General features: G+C 34.4%; 1 protein-coding gene across 3 annotated transcripts in view; it reads left to right on the plus strand.

The window, feature by feature from the left end:
• The window catches only part of ANGPT1 (angiopoietin 1), a 252,183-nt gene that overhangs the window by 81,004 nt on the left and 152,935 nt on the right, over positions 1-18,244 (plus strand). Inside the window, exon 2 of one of the 3 annotated variants that reach the window (XM_059165781.1) lies at positions 9,789-9,912. The exons of the other annotated variants lie outside the window; for them this stretch is intronic. Within the exon in view, the coding sequence (XP_059021764.1) occupies positions 9,838-9,912 (75 nt within the window). The 5' untranslated portion in view covers positions 9,789-9,837. The remainder of the gene's footprint in view (positions 1-9,788; positions 9,913-18,244) is intronic. 3 annotated transcript variants of the gene reach the window in all.

Here is an 18,244-nt window from a genome sequence, read left to right on the forward strand (position 1 = left end):
CCTCTAAATCCTTTCTTTCCAATCTACCTGACACCCTGATGCTAGATTATTCTCCCCAAAGTCCAGATCTGCCATGGCTTCCTCTTCACAAAAATCTATAATGGCTACCTCTTGATTATAAGTTAAGTAATTTTCCTCACTCCCTCATCATGTGTATGGTAGCAACTTACCTGTCCATCCTTTCTTCACTTTGCTCCTTCCCGTACTGTATGGGCAAAGAACCTGACAACTTACTATATCTTAAATAGATCCCTCCTTTCCCCATCTTACAGAATCCCCCTAAAGCCCTTCTTCCTGTGTCTACCTACCATTGAAGATATTTTTTCAAATGCTGCCTTCATCTTACGAGCTTTTTTACTTATTTTAAAATGTGATCTTTCCTCATTTAGCTTTTTATTGTCGCATTAGTTATAGGGATTTTGAGTCAGAATTGTTGTATTTTCTAGTTGTACTCCTTCCTGTCCTGAACTGTTAGCTCTTTAAAAATAGGGATTACATCTTATTCATTTATGTCTCCCTCAGTGCTTAGTACACTGTTGCACACAATTGTTAAATAACTCTAATAATTACATTGAACGGAGAACCCACCATGGCTACTCAGTACTGTGTATGTGGACGGGTTGGCTTTAAATTTCTAAAGAGATTTGATGTGTTAAAATTAAAATAAGCTAGATTATTGATGCTACATAATATAGGAGAAGACAAGGGTTTTTTTTTTTTGTTTTTTGGGGTTTTTTTGTTTTGTTTTTGGCTTTTTTTTTTTTTTTTTTTTTTTTTTTTGCTTTTTCTCCCCATTATCTAGAAAGGGCTAAGTCATGACCCTTTACTGGATCACCTTCACTTTATCAGTGATATACTCTATTTCATCTATTGAGAAAGTTTTTAACTTTCTGGTTTAAAGCAAAGCATGGACATTTTCAGACTTAAATTATATCATGTAACAGGACACACAGGATATTTGATACCCATTTGAGTGGGGTTTTAATGGGTAAAGTAAACCTTTTCTGGCAATGGAAAATACCTTAATAAACTCACACACTTGATCTGATATACAAAACTCTATGATGGGAAATTTGAGTATGGTCTTTGAAAGGTTTCAAGTTCATTTTATAAAATAATCAATGGTTTTCACTTAGACTGGAATGTCACTAAAAGAAATCTTAGTTGACTCTACACCCAAGCCTAGATAGTGTTAGAAGTTATTGGGTTCTTTCACTGCATATCATTCAAAATGAATAGTCTTGTTCTAAAGTTTTAGACTCTGAGAAAACCCTTTCACTTAGACATAACCCCTCCTGTAGGACATGTCAATGTATATTTTACCATATAATCATGGTAAACAGTATCACACACAAGCAACTAATTTTAGTACTGCTGCTTTTGTAGTATGTCTTTAAATTATGCTAGTTTGCAATGGTGCAACTACATTCCTTATCAAGGCAGTGAAAACTAGATTTGACAACCATGTAGTTTAGCAACCACTCAGAGGTTAGAAGCAGTATATTTTAGGCCTGTATTCTATGATTATCTCCTTAGGGTGTTCAAAGATGTTTATAATATGAACTGTAACCAGTTTGATAAAATATAAAGAATGGCAGCTCTGTGGAAAATGACCATCATACCTTTTACTTTCTTCAAATCTCCTCTCATATCCAGTAGCTAGTCATAGACTTCTCTTCCATTAGCAAATAAGGTAGCCAAAAACTTTCTAAGATTTAAGTTTGTATTTGCAGTTGAATTATACTTCCTTTGCAATTTAGTGGTCAGATGGGCACTTGGGGTGGGAAGCATTGTATGCCACCTCAGAGGTCAATGTTAAGATGCTCTTATGGTTGCTTTATGTGAATGAGACTGCTAATTATCTACCCCAGTAACCCACTTTCTCTGAATTACAATCTTCATTTTTTTTTCTTTTTTTGCTGGATTCCTAGCTGTCCTATAAGAAATACAAAACAAAGAAAAGTTTATATTTTTCAGTCTCTTTTTCAGACAAAACAAGCTCTGTAGCTAAATTCTGATGAATGGGAAGCTAGTAAGAAACATGATGTAGCAGCTTCTGGGAATAGTTTTTTAAGACTTTAGACTTGTGCTTTCTGTTTTTTCTTCCCTTCCTTCTCTATCTTCTTTGAAATTTATATGTGATAGCTAGAGCTCTAAGACCATGAAAAAAGAGGGTTATTTAAAAAGAATGATGGGGCAGAAAACTGTAAACAGTCTGGATTCTTAAGACCTTGTTGAGCAGAGCTTCCTTTAGTGATCTACGCAGCTGTGTCTGGACTTCTACGTGCAAAAGAAATAACATCCTTTGTTGTTTATGCCCCTATTATTTCTGGTCTCTGCTATCTTTATTCATACAGAGGTCTCATAGAGCAGTACGGCACTTAGTGGAGAACTAATAGTGAATCACAGAATAGAGAAGCTTAAAGACAAGAGGATTCTTAGTCCTTATCTGTCAAATTTATCATTGTATTTCCATCAGCTTGAACAGTGCCTGAAACAGTCAGTATGAATGAATGAATTTCTGAACAGTTTGCAGACAGTAACTTTATCTTACCCCATTCAAGAGTTCTACTTCTTATTTCTGTTTTACATCTTACTTTACTGGCCAGAATATCTAAGTCAGTGTGGATTTTGGTTTTCATTTCCTACTCACAAAAAGGGGGTTTCTAGAACATTCTCCTTTTGAAGAGAATGTTGATGTTTGGGTTGAAGGATTACCTAAATGCTAATACTTTTCCATAAATTTTACATGATTGTGTTAGATTTTTCAAGTTCAGAGGTTTGCTATAATCTTGTGATAATCAGTACTTCATCTTAGTTATATGGATTTATGAGTTGAAAATTTTCCATTCTAAAACTGCCCTTCCAATATATATTTTATGTATTATTGGGAAATAAATTGCTTTTGAATCACTAAGAGTCAGTTCAAAGTGCCTCACATATCGCTTATTATTCACAGCCTGAAAATATTTAAATATTGAAAAGACAATCTAAAAAAGATTTGACAAAGAGATTAACAAAGGAAATTGTTTAAAAAAGCTAACAGTTCTTTTGGAAAATTACCTTTAATGCAGGTACTTGACACTAAGCAAAACAGTAACTTTCCAAAGAAATAATTCATCTGCGAATTCATCTCTGTGGTTCATTAATTAATGTGTATGGTAATTAAAATCTGTAGTTCAACACCAAATGCTAATAGGGCCAATAAAAATATTGAAAGAGGTTTTATTTGACTTTTAATTATATTGAGAGTTTATACCCCTAGAGGTATAAAGAAAATAATTAAAAGTTGTTAGTCACATCTTCCCAGTTATGAGACTTTAAACAAGCCATGATGAAGATTAGCTTTTGATATAATTATTAATTATTTGTGATACAGTGATATCATATTGCATCTCAAGTAAATTTGTGATCATTTATACATTAATTTATATAATCTATAAAAATTGCAAAGGAAAAATCAAACTACAAATAATTTCTGAAACTGATTGATGTTTTAAGATGTTGATTTTATCACTTTTAAAATGTGTGTCTCCTCCCTGATATGCCCTGATTCATGATTTATGCATGAATTTTTGTTATTAATTTATCATCAATTAGAGCTTCTGTTACCTAACAGTTGTCAGATAGAATGGCTTAAGATCGATTTCTGTAAAACAGAATTCTTTACACTATTTCCAATAAATTTAATTTACTATCACATATCTTGTCTGTATATTTAGTAAATCCATTTAGTACTTTACGACATATTGCAACTAACTCTCTTAAGGGTGCGCTGCTTTCATCATTGTCTATAACCAGGTATTTTGTTGTTAAGAGAATTGCGATTTTTCTTTAGTCATGAGAGAGAAAACTCTCTCACTTGTTTAAAAATTTTGCAACGAAATGTATCACAGCCATAGCTACCTCACTATCTATTCATATGAGAGCCTTGGCAAGAAGTTTAGTTAGACTCCGGTAACGTTTAAAAAAAGAAACCAAAAACAAAAACTGTCTAGTCATTTGATTTTTCTCTCTGCCTGTAATCTGCAACGCAAATGCCTGAACTCTCACCCTGTTCCAAAGGTGATAACCTCAACCTATCTCCTGTTTAATTTTGGTCAAAGGGTTGCTTGAATGAAACAGTCTGAATGGGAAATAATTGTAAAGACATGTAGTCCATTCATTTCTTTACCTAGTCTGTTTTTTAATCTGAATTTTAATCTGCTTTTTAGTCTGAATCAAAGTGGACTCCCAGAAGCTTTGTAATTGGATTCCATTGTTTTGGGGCCTCCCTTACTTCTTCCCACCAGATCCTGAAGAATTGACCCTATTGACTATTCTCCCTTTAGAGTCTATTGAGGGTTCCCGACAGAGCAATTAATGCTTTTAAGGATATTATCATAAGCCCTATACCCATGTATCAAGGCTGTTTTGGGCATCCTGATCAGATGGAACATTTTCAGGTCCTATAATTTCAACTTGACTATTATTTTTTTTTTTTTCTGAATTAACTTTCACTACCAAACCTGCTTATCCTTCTGCATTCCTTTCCCAAAAATTGGAGTCACTATATATCTCACCACATCTAGTTAATCCCCAATCACCACTATTCTACATACAAGATACACCTAAAATTTATCCATCTTTCACAAGACTCACTGCCCTGACTGAACATTACTAATAATTTTCTTTTTTCCATAGGCTCCAGCATGGTTCACCAAGGCACTATCACCAATACTATCTTTATTTAAAATTTTTTCTTTGTTGATGATACTTTGTTCATCATTGATTTTTAAAAATTATTTTTGATTTAAAAATATTTTGTTGGGTGCCTGGGTGGCTCAGTTGATTAAGCAACTGCCTTCAGCTCAGGTCATGATCCTGGAGTCCCAGGATCAAGTCCTGCATCGGGCTCCCTGCTCAGTGGGGAGTCTGCTTCTCCCTCTGATACTCTCTCTCTCCTACTCTCCCCTCTCATACTCTCTCTTTCAAGTAAATAAAATCTTTAAAAACAATAAAAATAAAAACATAAAAATATTTTGTTAAAATAATTTCACATTAATATTAGCATAATATTTAATAACACTGCTATAATTAATATTTATTACTCACTAAATGTTATTTATCTTGCTTCCTGTGTTTTTGTTTTAATTTTGCATCTGAGGCAAATACCTCACTCACTTCACTCTAGTCCCAACAGTGTTCCACAGACATTCATCTTTGTTAGTTTTTACTTTTACCTGAGTCAGGGACAAGATAGCTACAAAGAATCACAGGACGGGAGGTAGGGAAAGCAGAGGAATCAGGACTTTGCCTTCCAGCCTGAAGTTGTTCTGAGGGAGGCAGCGGAGAAGAGTTCATGCTAAGTCAAATTTCAAGTTTCAGTAATTACCTTAAACTGATCCCGCTATGCTTGGGTTAAAACTCTATTCACAGCTTAAAGTCACCATAGGCTGAATTACCTGAGTAAATGGAAGGGTCATATGCTGCGTCATCCAGGCTGGCTGAACTTTCCTTCTTCCATTACATAAAGAAGAAGGAGTGAAACAGAAAAATACTTATATTCTTAGTTACGGCACAGGCCACACTGGTTTTACACATTGGCCACATCTATTTATCTGATTGTTGTCTCTTACTTTTCACTAATTTGTTCACTGCTTTATCCATAAAACTTAGAACAGTGCCTGATGCAGAGTAGGATCTTAACATTTTGGCATCTATTTATTCATTAATTCAATAAATATTTATAAGAATCTGCTATGAGCCATCCAATTTCCCATCCACTGGGAGTAGAGTGAATAAGGCAGGCAAACCTTAGAAAGGCCGCCATTCTTTCTTAGGAAGTGTGGGTAATAATCTCATCGTATCTGATGGCAATACTTACATAATTTTTGTAATGACCTCTCTTAAGTGTGTCTTCCATTAAGTGTCATGGAGGCAGGAAATCCATCTTGTTTATCACCTTATCACTTGTGCCTAGTGGCCTAGCATTTAAATAAAGATTTAAATAAATGTTTTAACCACAATTCTCAGTATTTTGTCTATGAAGATCTACCTGAATGATTTCTTTTAATGTACATATCAGAGTCAGTATTGTTTGTTCTGAGAAACTGTTTTGTGAATGTTGTTGATTGCCTACTCTGAATCCTTTATTTCTCACTAATGGAATTCTGGTTTTGTTTAGGAATCCATCTTCCCTTATATAGCCCCCAGGATTGCAGGGAAACTGACTTCTTTTCTGTTACTATGAATTTGACCCAATTAGTCCCCATGAGAGTATTTCTTTTTTTCACCCTTTCCCCCAGCTTTTTCTGAGATATAATTCTAATGAAAATTTTCCTAATCTTCATGATTGGCTTAGATATGGCCATGTAATTTATGTCAGTTTAGTCTGAGACAATGTTTCCCAAGGGCTTCTGGAAAAATTTCCCCCATAATCACCTAGAGAGCCTTTCCCTATAGCAGTGGTTCTTAACTGTGGGCGATTTTGCCTCTCAAGGGATGTTTGACCATGTCTGGAGACATTGTCGATTGTTACAGCTTGGGGAATACTACTGGCATCTAGTGAGCAGAGGCCAAGGATGATGCTAAACACTCTAGGGGAAACAGGACAGCACAAGAATTATTTGGCCCAAAATGATTTTGGTCTCTGTAATGTCAAGGTGGGGAATTTCTGATCTAACATATACGAGGAAGCATGTAGTTCTCTCTAGTGACTCTCACCACCAGACGACCAAGGAAAACTAGCTTTAGGATGAAGTCTAACTGTAAATGTGAGAAAGAAGAGAGAAAATGATTATGGGATCTTGATTACATATCCAAGTAGTTGTATCTAGTAATATTGAAGTTGGTCTTGGCTTTGAACTTTGAATCATCTGAGCTGATGTATTTCCTAATTGCTTTTACCAATTTGAGTTAGATTATTTTAAAACAGACATTAAAAGCATCATAACAAAAAAAAAAGCATGATAACATATATAAATTGGTATATATTTCTTTATTATTCAGTAGGAATCCACTTGCTGATTCCATTGTGCTTTGATTTTCATTCAAAAGATTGTTCAAATCTCGGGGCGCCTGGGTGGCTCAGTTGTTTAAGCGACTGCCTTTGGCTCAGGTCATGATCCTGGAGTCCTGGGATCGAGTCCCACATCAGGCTCCCAGCTCTATGGGGAGTCTGCCTCTCCCTCTGTCCTCCCCTCTCATGCTCTCTCACTGTGTCTCTCTCTCAAAAAAAAAAAAAAAAAAAAATTAAAAAAAAAAAGATTGTTCAAATCTTAACTATACTTTTTCTTTCACTTGCATATCTGCATTCAAATTTTTACATAGTTTTTCATTTTCATCTGTTTTATATTTTTATGTACTTTATACTTTACATAGTTTTATATTTTTTGTACTGAATATATGTGGTACATATTTTTTAAAAACCTATCACTTTAATTGAATAATATTTAGGTGAGATAATACCTAAGAAGCTAAAGAAATTCTTGTTGAATTTAGAATAAATGCATACCAAACAATGCTTTTTAAAATATTAATATGACTTATATTTAATTGTTTTTTATGACTTTTGAAAATCACACAGCAGCACTTGAAATAACTTGGAGACAACATAAGAATCAAACTCCAACAATGAACCATTTTTTAAAGATTGAAACCTATAGATTAGCCTCCTTTCTTTTTCACCACTGACATATCTAGACACTTTCTCTTTGGGCAAAAACAAATGGTAGAATTATATGAGTTTTGTTGCATTATGCATGCTATAAAAAAGATCTTTACATATTTGGTGAGTAGTTGAATCAAGACTTCAGGATTTGGGGGTCTTAAGCCTTGTTTACCAAATTTATATTCTGTAATTTCATTCAAATCTATTAAAACAGTTTTGTTTCTCTCATTGTATGTCTAAAATGAGAATAGTTGTATAGGGGTACAAAAAATTAAAATGAGAATTAATTGGTACAAACAGCTACATAACATTTTATGAAGCTGAAAAGCTTAGTAATACTTTATAAGAGATAAATGATAACTGACATAGTTTCTGAGAATTATAGCTAAAGTTTCATTTAAAAAATAAGGTATCACCTTGGTTAATATGTAACAATTAAACTTATTTTATGCTGAATATATTTAATTGTACTAGCAGGGGAAACTAGCACATTTTATATTTTTCACTGTGTCAAATCATTTGATATTCTGGTACATAACCTGAAAGCCACTGTTGTGTATAAGTAACATAGCATGAGAAGATGTTAATTTAATCTCTCTCTTTTTTATAGTTTCTTTTTCTAGCTTGTCCTAAGGTTGAAATTAGCACTTAGATTTTTAGACAGGACACTTTCCAGCTATTAAAGCAGTTATAGCCCAGTTGCAGAAAGAGGGAAAGACAAGCCTGGAAAACAGTGAAGTTTTGGGTATTCATCTGTCACTGATGGACTGCAGTAGGAAAGGGGGCTCTTTTGGCATGGTGCCCTGTGTAGAAGAAAGTAGAGCTTGGGTGGGAGGTAATTCCAGAGCCTTAGGACACTGACCTGAGGACTTTCTCCCCAGTTTCTAGACCATCAATCCCAAGATCTGCCAATTGCTCTGAATCGAGGGGGGAAGAAGTTACAGGGTTAGAGTGTCAAAAGACTTCTTAGCAGGGTGAGTACTAGAGCCTTGAAATTGGAGGTAACAGTTTTAAAGGATTTCAGAGTTGTTCAAGTGTCAGGAGCCAATGATTTGTGAGTTCTGTCCTTGCTCATGCTTCACCCCTCTAACCTTTATCCAGGGCTAGCCTGCACAAGTGGTGTAAGCTGCTGCCAGTGAAGTGTGATTTGAAGGACATCAAGAGGCCCACTTGGCCCTAATTATTTTCCCCTGGGTCTGTCATAACTTCTCTCTTACCTAGCACAACATTTGGCTCAATAATTCTTGGATGGATGGATGGATGGATACATGGTTGGATGGGTGAATGAACAAATGAATTTATTTAGCACATATATATTTAACAGTTATTGCATGCCAGGAACTATGCAAAATGCAGAGGATCCAAAAGTAAATACAATCAGTATGTTCCCACTTTTCATGAGGCCCAAAGTCTATTTAGACAGCAAAAAAGGTAAAAATAAATACTACAATTATGAGTGAGGGTTCTGAAAGTTTAGAAGTAAATAAATAGGGTGTTAAGGGAAATGGACAATAGGTCTTCAAAAGAAGGCATCTCTGGTATGAAAAATGACCCTGGTTGAAAAATTAGAAGGAAGAAATACAATCTCATTGGCCCTGGTTATATGTTAAGAGAGTTTGCCCATGAAAGAGTAAAAGTAGGGCACTGAGAGTATCAGAAACTTTTGATGGAGGAAACCCATTTCTAGGAAGGAGAAAGCCAGATTGCTGTCCGTGCAGCACTGAGCTGAGTGTAGACTAGAACAGAAAGGGCTTAGCAGGGCAGGACAGAGTCTCTGAGCCAGGTTGGGGGACCAAGGAGCCTGAAGGGTGGTGTCCAGAACCAACAGGTCAGAGTCCCATTGGCAAAGCTGGTGGGATGCTGTGTCCTGGGAATCCAAGTTGAGCAGATGAGCAGCGGTAACAAAATCTGACTTGTGAAAAATATTGAGAACTCCATAAAAGAGTGATTTATTGATTGATTGATTGATGGAAGGGTGAAATGTTATATCAATCAGAGATGAAAGAATTGGCTTTGGGCCACTGGTTTAGCTACAGGAAAATGTGGGGCTATTTATTTATTTATTTTTACCATATATATGTATGTATGTATATTTTAATTGTAGTATAGTTAACATACACTGTTATATTACTTTCAGGTATACAGTACAGTGATTTAACAGTTTCATACATCACCCAGTGCTCATCATGACAAACATGAGTGAGTGGATGAAGGAATTAATGGATGGAGTAAGATTTATCATTCTGCGATCCATGACCCATGTATGTGTTCCTCTCACCTCTTTCCCTCATTTACCTGACACTGAGCTTCTGGGAAAAATAAAAATAAAAATCATCATCATCATCATCATCATTACTTCAAAGTCCTTGTTTTTATAGAAAATGCTGTAAGTTTTATTTTTATATGTGATTAACCAGGCTTCTAAAGCTCTGTTATATATTCCTGAAACACATAAGCACAGACTGACTTATAAAAGATGAAAGTTCAGCTTTGGGGGTAAGCCTTAAACTAAATTTGCACTGCTTCCTGGTGTCTACTTCAAAATTCCAAAGATAAGAGTCCCTTTATTTGCAATCCATTATCACTATTTAAACATCTTTCATTGCTGAAGCAGTGCTTTAAAGGAGTTGGATGGGTTGATTTTGAACAGTAGCAGTTCATAAAGACAGCAGAGCCCTCACCTCCCAACCCTATCTCCTGCTCTGTTTCTCTATTTTGAGCATGAAGAATCTTTTCAGTATCAGAGAGAGGAATACGTTTTTTTCTCTAAAAGACATCAAGGGGAAGGAAGTGAAGCAAAACCCCAAAAGCAATCTTTTCAAACTTGTAAAAGTTCCCTCTACAAATCATGATTTCTGCTTTCTAACAACAACAAAAAAGCCTTCTTGAACATCAAATAGCTCTTACAAAATGGCAGTTTTGAAATATTCAATGTACACAAACTAGAAACATATGGATAACATAGCAAACTTTTAGAAGTTAGTGCATTAAATGGAAAATCACCTCTGAACGCACATTTTATATGGTCATTCCAAAACCACAATGTTACTAATGTTGGATAAATCCTGAAAACAGCTAGACTTCGGCTTTCCCTAATTGTGTCTGACCCATTGCTGGGTTTTTTGTTGTTGTTGTTTTTAAGAGAATAGTATTTCTGTACGTTACTTTACTTCCAGAGTTGTGAATTCTGGACTATATGGGAATGCTTACTGAATTCACATTCCCCATGTGCATGAAAAAAATAGAGTCAGTCTGCGCCCACTGTTGAGTTTTCATAATAATGGAGGAACAATGGTCTTTGAAAGTCACAGATAATCCCTAATCCTCATTGTCTTCTGTTTTAATGTAACCTTTCTCTAAGTGACTAGTAAGATACAAAATTGACTGATGATCCTCTCCCTTCCCCTGTCTGACCCTACACACACACCCCCTCTCTTAGAGGTGCCAAGGAGCAAAGAACTGACCAAAAGACAGGCAGTAGGAGGGAGAGGAAAGAAAAACAAACCAAGTGATCAACCCCAAGCCTCTGACTGTTGGCTGTTTTCTATTATTCACTCATTTGAGCTTTCTCAGATGTGTTTTTTGAGAAGACTTTCATGTTGTGTTTTCTTTCCTCTCTTCAAGCTAACTACCTTCTTCCATGTAATGGACTGGGGAAGCAGAGCACTTTAAAGTCTAGGTAGGCTGCCAGATTCTCAAGCATGATGCTTCCATCCTCTTTTTCTTCTGAAAACATGATTTTAAATTGTGCGTGAAGCCTTGTCAGTTATGAACAGAAACGAAACTTACAAAGTAGTGGTGGAAATTCAAAAGCAGTTCATTAACCTTTGGTATTTGTGTACAGCTCTAAATATGAGGATTTTTTTAATTATGCATTTTGGTATTTTGTGTATCAACTTTCTAAGGGGCAATCTTCAGTTTATAGAAATATGGTCCTCCTTATGTTTTGATCTACCCTATCAATGTGCTTTTAAATTCTTGCGTCATGAATTAAACATAGAACAATCTCATTCATTTAAATAAAATCCACCTACTGGGAGCCATATGCACGGCCTGGGTCAAATCCATGGAAGCACCATTGTGGAAAAGAATGCCCTCAGGCCATGTCTTTTCTGTTTCAATTGTCCAAGGGCTAAGAATGAACACCAAAGAGGAAGAAACACATCAATCTGAGTCACCAACACTTCAAAGATAACTCGGGTTTTCTCCAAAGACCAATACACTGCAGGCTTTCATCAAACATAAACTGACTTAAAGGAGTTTCCCAAAGAAGCTAGGCTATGTAAAACTGCTTTTTGTTTGTTACAATATTTAATGATAGAGAAATTCATTTTTAAGTTTTAAAAATAATTCTAAAGTAGTTATTATTATGATCCTATGGAGTAACAGTTTTATTCTGACTTAGCATAATGCTAAGTGCTTTACATAAATACATAATTTAATTATTTTTAAAACCCTATAAGATAGGTAGCATTATTACTCATCTCTATTACTATAATTGAGGAAAAGGAAGCACAGAATACTTAACTATCTTGTTGAAGTCCAAAAAAGCATCATTTGAATATTCTTACTCTGGAACTTAAACTTCAGGCTTAAAAGAATATATACTCATATATTTCATTAATATACTGAAAACTTTCTTACAGAGCTTCCTAATACTAATGTAACTTGATTCTGGGACATTCAAAAAGGAATTTTTTTTATAATTTTGGCTATTGATGGTCATTTCTAATAATTTGAAAATGCCACAATGGAATGCATATTGCTCATTTATATTTCAAAATTTCTAAAGTAGGTCATTTTTTTCAATATTTGTTTTCCAGTTATATTGTCACATGGTTTGCTTAAGTTAAATCTGTACATTATATGTATGGCAGATTTATTAAAGAAGTAAATGTCAAAAAATAAAAGAAACCAGAGATAAATATCACTCTTTATAAAGATTTTATAAATCAGTATGCAAATGTAGGCAACTGAATTGAAAAGTGGACAGAGAATATTTTAGGGAATTCAGTGAAGAATAAATACAAATGATTAAGCTCTAACACATATGATAAAATGTCCAAATTCAGTTGTAGTTATAGGAATGCCAATTAAACAACAGTTTTGATCTGATAAATTATAAAAGATTAAACCATGTTTTATACCTATTATTTCACGGATATATAAATATGAGCACTCTAAAACATCACTAGTGGGAGTAATAATTATTAAAACATGGATACATATACACATAGTTTAAAGTATAAATAGAAATCCCCATACTTAAAAATTTTTGTTTATACCCTAGCCAACAATTTCTCTTATCATAATTTATATGAGAGAAATGGGGAGGAATATAAAATTTTACCTATAAGGATATTTAGCAGTTCTTATTTTAAATTTAAAAATAATTAAATAATTTATAAGTTCAATATAAAATAAAGGCCTGGCTCCTAAATTTGTGATACCACATGACAGCCATAATTTGAAGACTAATTAATATAAAAACATCATATAGTATTTATAATATAGAAAACAAAGAATTTGAAATATATACAGTACGATCTCAATTTTAAAAACAAATGTCTTCTCTCCAGATATACATATAAGGTAGTTATTTTATATACTACATATACATGTTATATACATATGCAATTGTATATCATAGAATATGAAAAAGTAATCTGTTGTCTAAAGGTGGTAGGGTTATAGGTTATTTTTCCCTTACTCTTTATGCTTCTGCACTTCAAAATTTACTACCATTAATATACAATTTTTTTTTAAGATTTTATTTATTTATTTATTTATTTATTTGACATAGAGAGAGAGATCACAAGTAGGCAGAGTGGCAGGCAGAGAGGGGAAGCAGGCTCCCCGCCGATCAAAGAGCCCGATGTGGGGCTCTATCCCAGACCCTGGGATCATGACCTGAGCTGAAGGCAGAGTTTTTAACCCATTGAGCCACCTGGGCACCCCCCAAATTTTTTTTTTATAATTAAAAAATATAAAATACATGAGAGAGCATATTTCTATAAAGTAAAGATGAACATGGCTAATATAATTAGGGATCAACCCATGTGTTCTCAGGAAATAATAACCCAATATAAATCCAAGGTATTGTTATTAGTATGTGTTTATCTCAGTAAACATGTAGAGAAATTTAACCTATTACTCACAGAAATATGAATTTATATAAGCAACAATGATATTATCCTACATATGTTGATGTTAAGTGCTGCTGAAAATGAGAAAGAATAGGCATTTTCAAACCCCACTGGTGAGAGTGTGAAATTGGTACAGACTTTTTGGAGGGCAGTGTGTCATTATCTTCAAATTTAAAATATATATATGTTTAAAGTTAGCAATTTTACTTCTATGAGTTGATACTATGAACAGAATTGATACTATGAACAGAAACAAAATTGGGTGTACAAAATGTTCAATGCAGCAGTTTTTTTAAATAAAAACAAAGTACTGGGGATAATCAAAATGTCCATCAAAAGAAAACTGTTTAAATAGTTTGGTTAGTTGATTTAAAAAAAATTTGAGACCTAATATAATAACGTAGACATATACACGAGACATATTATGTTTTTAAAAACTCCTGACATAATAATATGTATTAGCATGGTTTAATTGAGGTTTTAAAAAAACTGAATATATAGAAAATAGCTGAAGATATAAATCCCAAATTTAACAGTGGTTATCTCTTTGGAGAGGAAAAAAAAAAAAGGCAAGGATTATTGGAGGCAATGAAACGGGAATTTCATTTTGACTTTTATTCTTGGTGGTTTGAAGTTCTTGCAGTGAGAAGTATTTATACATAAAATTTATATGATTAAATAATTTGAAAGGTTCAAAGAATCAAGAAAATTGTTAGCCATTTGTTTTAACCAAACATGAAAATATTGGCAGATATCATCATGCTGTTAAAACTGTGAATTACTTTCTCCAAAATAAGAATATTTTCCTTCTTCCCTTAGACTATTTTAATTTTTGTGGCCAGCATAAAGCTGATCTTGGCAAGAGTGAAAGGCATTCTCATAAGTGAAGAAATCCGTAGAGCAATACCTCTAGTATATTAAGTTGCAACAGCCCTTTCTTTAATGCTTTTGGTTGTATCATCATCTCTTAACAAAACATTTTTATTTTTCCAGTTTAAAGTCCTCCAGTGACCGTTTTGCTTGATTTCTGTTTTGTCTCTCTCTTTCTCTTTTTCCCCCCTTCTTTATGACAGTAATGCAAAGTAAATTTGGATTAAAATGTCTTGTTCATTTTTTGACTGCTCAGTTTTCTTCTTCCAACCTGAGCCAAAGAATATTAATATTTTCATAGGATGTAATGTTTCTCTTTAAATTATATCATTTTTAAAAACTGAAAACAGTCACTTACTATAAAAACAATTTGTTAATTAAAAATAGTAGATAATACAAAAATACAAAGAAGGTAAAAATACCTCTCTAATCCTGTCCCCAAAGAGATAACCATAGTTAAAATTTGGTGTATATTCTTTGTGTATCAAACTTTATAATATAAACTTTGTGTATCAAATCAAAAGTTTGTATATCAAACTTTTTGTGCCTTTTTTCCCCCTCTCATATAATGTACCTTTTACCCATATTATCATTTACATTAGCAGCACAGGATTATACTAGATGGATATTCTATTTTGAGACATTGAGGTTTCTGGCAGACCCAACTGGTTACCAGTTCAATAGCCTCTCTTTCCTCCTCCTTAGCAAATACTGCCTCCCATAATAGAGGCTGAAAATGCCAGTTACTCAGTTTCTTAGTCTCTCAGCTAAGGCATAGGGCACAAGGCCCAAAACTGGTCAAAGAGGCTAAGTAAAATTTCTGGAATAGGTTTTCTTCCTTAGAGAAACTTCCTCTTGTTGACTTAAAAAAAAAAATTATTGAAATAGTTGAAATACAAGGTTATATTAGTTTCAGGTGTGCAACATAGTGATTCCTGATACATCATTCAGTGCTTACCATATTAAATGTAGTTGCCATCTTTCACCATACAATATTAATAACTATTCTCTGTGCTGTACTTTTCATCTCTGTGACTGACTGACTTTTTAATTGCAAGTGTGTACCTCTTAATCCTCTTCACCTGTTTCACACATATACATTCTCTCATTCTACCGTCTCTCCTCCGGCAACCGTTAATTTTGTTCTCTGCATTTATGACTCTGTTTCTGTTTTTGTTTGTTTTTTGAGATTCCACATGTAAGTGAAGTCACGGTACTTGTCTTTCTCTGCCTGACTTCTTTCACTTAATACCCTCTAGGTCCATCCATGCTGTTGCAAATGGCAAGCTCTTACTCTTTTTCTATGGCTGAGTAGTATTTCATTGCACACACACACACGCATCTTTTTATTCACCTGTCAATGGGCACTTGGGTTCCTTCCATGTCTTGGCTACTGTCTGTATGCTGCAGCGAACATAGGGGTGCATATATCTTTCTGAATTAATGTTTTGTTTTCTTTGGGTAAATACCCAATGGTGTAATTACTGGATCATAAAGTATTTCTATTTTAAATTTTTTGAGGAGCCTCCATACTGTTTTCCATAGTGGCTGCACCAATTTGCATTCCCACCAAGAGTACATGAGGCTGCTCTCTTCTCCACATGCCTGCCAACACTTGTTATTTCTTATCCTTTTGATACGAGTAGCCATTCTGACTGGTATGAGGTGATAGCTTCTTGTTGGGACTTGTATTTCCCTGATCATTAATGGTGTTGAGCATCTTTGCTTGTATCTGTTGGCCATTTGTGTATCTTTTTTTGAAAAATGTTTATACAAGTCTTCTGACCATTTTAATCAGGTTGTTTTTTGGTGTTGAGTTATATGAGTTCTTTATATATTTTGTATATTAACCCCTTATTGGATAAATCATTTGCAAATATCTTCTCTCATTCAGTAGGTTGTCTTTTTTTTTCATTTTGTTGATGGTTTCCTTTACTATGCAAAAGCTTTTTATTTTGGTATAGTCCCATTAATTTGTTTTCGCTTTTGTATTTGCCAGAGGACATGTATCTATAACATGTTGCTAAAGCCAGTGTCCAAGAGATTACTGCCTATGTTTTCTTTTAGGTATTTTGTGGTTTCAGGTTTCACATTTAAAGCCTTAATCCATTTTGAGTTTATTTTTGTATATGACATAAGAAAGTGGCCCAGTTCCTTTTCTCCTCCTCCTCCCCCTCCTCTTTTCTCTTCCCCCTTCTCCTCCTCCTCTGATTTCTTCTTATGTAGCTATTTTTCTCAGTGCCATGTATTGAAGAGACTGTCTTTTCCCCATGACATATTCTTGCCTCCTTTGTTGTAGATTAATTGGCCATATAAGCATGGGTTGATTTCTGGACTTTCTGTTACTCTCTCTGACTTTGGATGTGATAGTATGAGGTAGGATGTCTAGAACTACAGGAGCTTTCAGGTCACCATGAGGAGTAAAGACTAAGAATAAGACCATGCCGAGGATAATAGGATGTAAAGATTAAGATTCTCAATCTTTGATGACACTCCTAAATTGCTGAATTAATGCTGGAAACTACACACCCCCAAGGAATTAAGGAATTCTTAGGGGCTAATAAACTATTATTGTTTAAGCCTCCTTAGTCAGGTAGTCTGTTACTTGCAGCTAAAAGCAAGCCAGCAGATATAGGGCTGTTTCCAGTTTTTCACCATTTGAAACAAAACTGAAATGTTCATTGTTAAACATATAATTTTGTAAATCTGTCCAGGTGTCCCAAGATAAATTCTTTTATTTTTTTTTTAAAGATTTTATTTGTTTGACACAGAGAGAGATCACAAGTAGGCAGAGAGGCAGGCAGAGAGAGAGGAAGGGAAGCAGTCTCCCTGCTGAGCAGAGCGCCCAATACGGGGCTTGATCCCAGGACCCTGAGATCATGACCTGAGCTAAAGGCAGAGGCTTTAACCCACTGAGCCATACAGGCGCCTCACTGAGATAAATTCTTAATAGTGGAATCTCCATAGCATCCCAAGTAAATAGTTACTCAATGTCTGATTGAATCTTTTCATTATTATTTCAAAATCCTAGATGTGGAGAGGATGGAGGAGCAAAGTTAGGATACCATTGATAGAATGTTGTTTTATCCAACATAAGCATTAAGGCAAAGCAAAGACAACACATTTCTTGGATGTTGTAGGTTTAAACATTAATTGTAAACTGCTTTTTTAAAAGATCTTTCCAAACTGATTTTTCAGAGAACTAGAATCCATACAATGAACAATGAGCATAAACATGACTTTATATGTAAACATGTATGTTAGTTTTTGTGTATATACAAATCTGAATTCTACAATGAATTTTACCATATTATTAAGTGCACATAGAATAATCCTGCATCAAAGGACTATTGAACTAATGGAAGTTTTATGTGAAGTTCAACTATCTTACCCTTTGGCTAACGACTATCAATCAACCCACTCATTGCCCTCAGTTATGTATTATCCTTTTGAGGAGTTAAAAGCAGGTCGCTTCAGATCTTTAGTGCATTATCTCATCTCTCTAATCTACTGAACAGTATGTAGGGCTCCCAAAATGAAATGACTGTTCCAACCTGTAGAAATAGCCAAGATTGTT

The sequence above is a fragment of the Mustela lutreola genome, chromosome 3 (assembly GCF_030435805.1).
Source record: "Mustela lutreola isolate mMusLut2 chromosome 3, mMusLut2.pri, whole genome shotgun sequence".
NCBI lineage: Eukaryota > Metazoa > Chordata > Mammalia > Carnivora > Mustelidae > Mustela > Mustela lutreola.